Raw genomic sequence first — 794 nt, 5'->3', positions numbered from 1 at the left:
CCTCAGCAGCTCCAACCAGGACTGCTGTGCCAGCAAGGGCAGCGCGGAGGGACGGACGCACAAACTGAGGCGCTGAGCAGCACGCCGAGATGCCCGGGGAGACTGCCTCAAGTTCCCTGGCTCAGCACATGGACCACATCCCCTCACAGCACAGCTCTGTCCCCCACCCCCAGACAGCCCCACATACCGTGGGGTCCCGCGTGGACACCTCGCAGCGGTCGTCGCTCCTCTCGCAGGGCTGACTGGCACAGCGCGTGCCCGAGGGCGGCAGGGCAGAGCCCAGGGCGGGCTGAGACGGGCTGAGATGACCAGTGGAGAGGTTGCCATGGTTGGTTTTCCTCCCGTAGCTCTCCAGGTATCCACGGACATAGTCAGAGCGCGTGGCAGCTTGGTAGAGACCCTGCAGGGCACCGAGCTCCTGCCTGCCCCGCGTGCTGAGCGTGCCAGCCGTGGGCACGTAGGCAGTGTCTGAGGTGTGCAGCCCCGAAAACTCCCGCGCCAGGTCCGAGTGGCTGATGGATTTGTGGCGGCTCAGGGGTGCTGTGGTGGGCAGGTAGCCCGTGGGGCTGCTGGGGGGCCCTGCCAAGGTGTAGCAAGCACCTCCACTCAGCCCAGTGCCCGGCGGCCGGGCAGGGCTGCGGATGTACGCGGGGCTCAGGCGGATGCCAGGCTCGGGGTACAGGGGCAGTCTGCTGCTGTCATAGCCGCTGGTTGGGGACAGCCCCGCGTGGTGGTAGCGGGGGGAGGGCAGGTAGCTGGCTTTGAAGCCGATTTTTGCACTGTCTGCATAGGTT

The 794-nt window shown here is 67.0% G+C and overlaps 1 protein-coding gene across 1 annotated transcript in view; it reads right to left on the bottom strand.

Moving 5' to 3' along the window:
* Positions 1 to 187: 187 nt before the first annotated feature.
* USP2 (ubiquitin specific peptidase 2) overlaps positions 188 to 794 on the bottom strand; it is a gene marked incomplete at its 3' end in the record, with an annotated part of 913 nt that continues 306 nt past the window's right edge. The window contains exon 2 of the mRNA XM_009072565.1: positions 188 to 794. This exon is cut by the window's right edge and continues 12 nt beyond it. Within this exon, the coding sequence (XP_009070813.1) occupies positions 188 to 794 (607 nt within the window).

This window comes from Acanthisitta chloris, unplaced genomic scaffold (assembly GCF_000695815.1).
Source record: "Acanthisitta chloris isolate BGI_N310 unplaced genomic scaffold, ASM69581v1 scaffold17240, whole genome shotgun sequence".
In the NCBI taxonomy this organism is placed as follows: domain Eukaryota; kingdom Metazoa; phylum Chordata; class Aves; order Passeriformes; family Acanthisittidae; genus Acanthisitta; species Acanthisitta chloris.
Note: the sequence above shows the minus strand (reverse complement) of the source record. Positions and strands in the feature narration are given on the sequence as shown.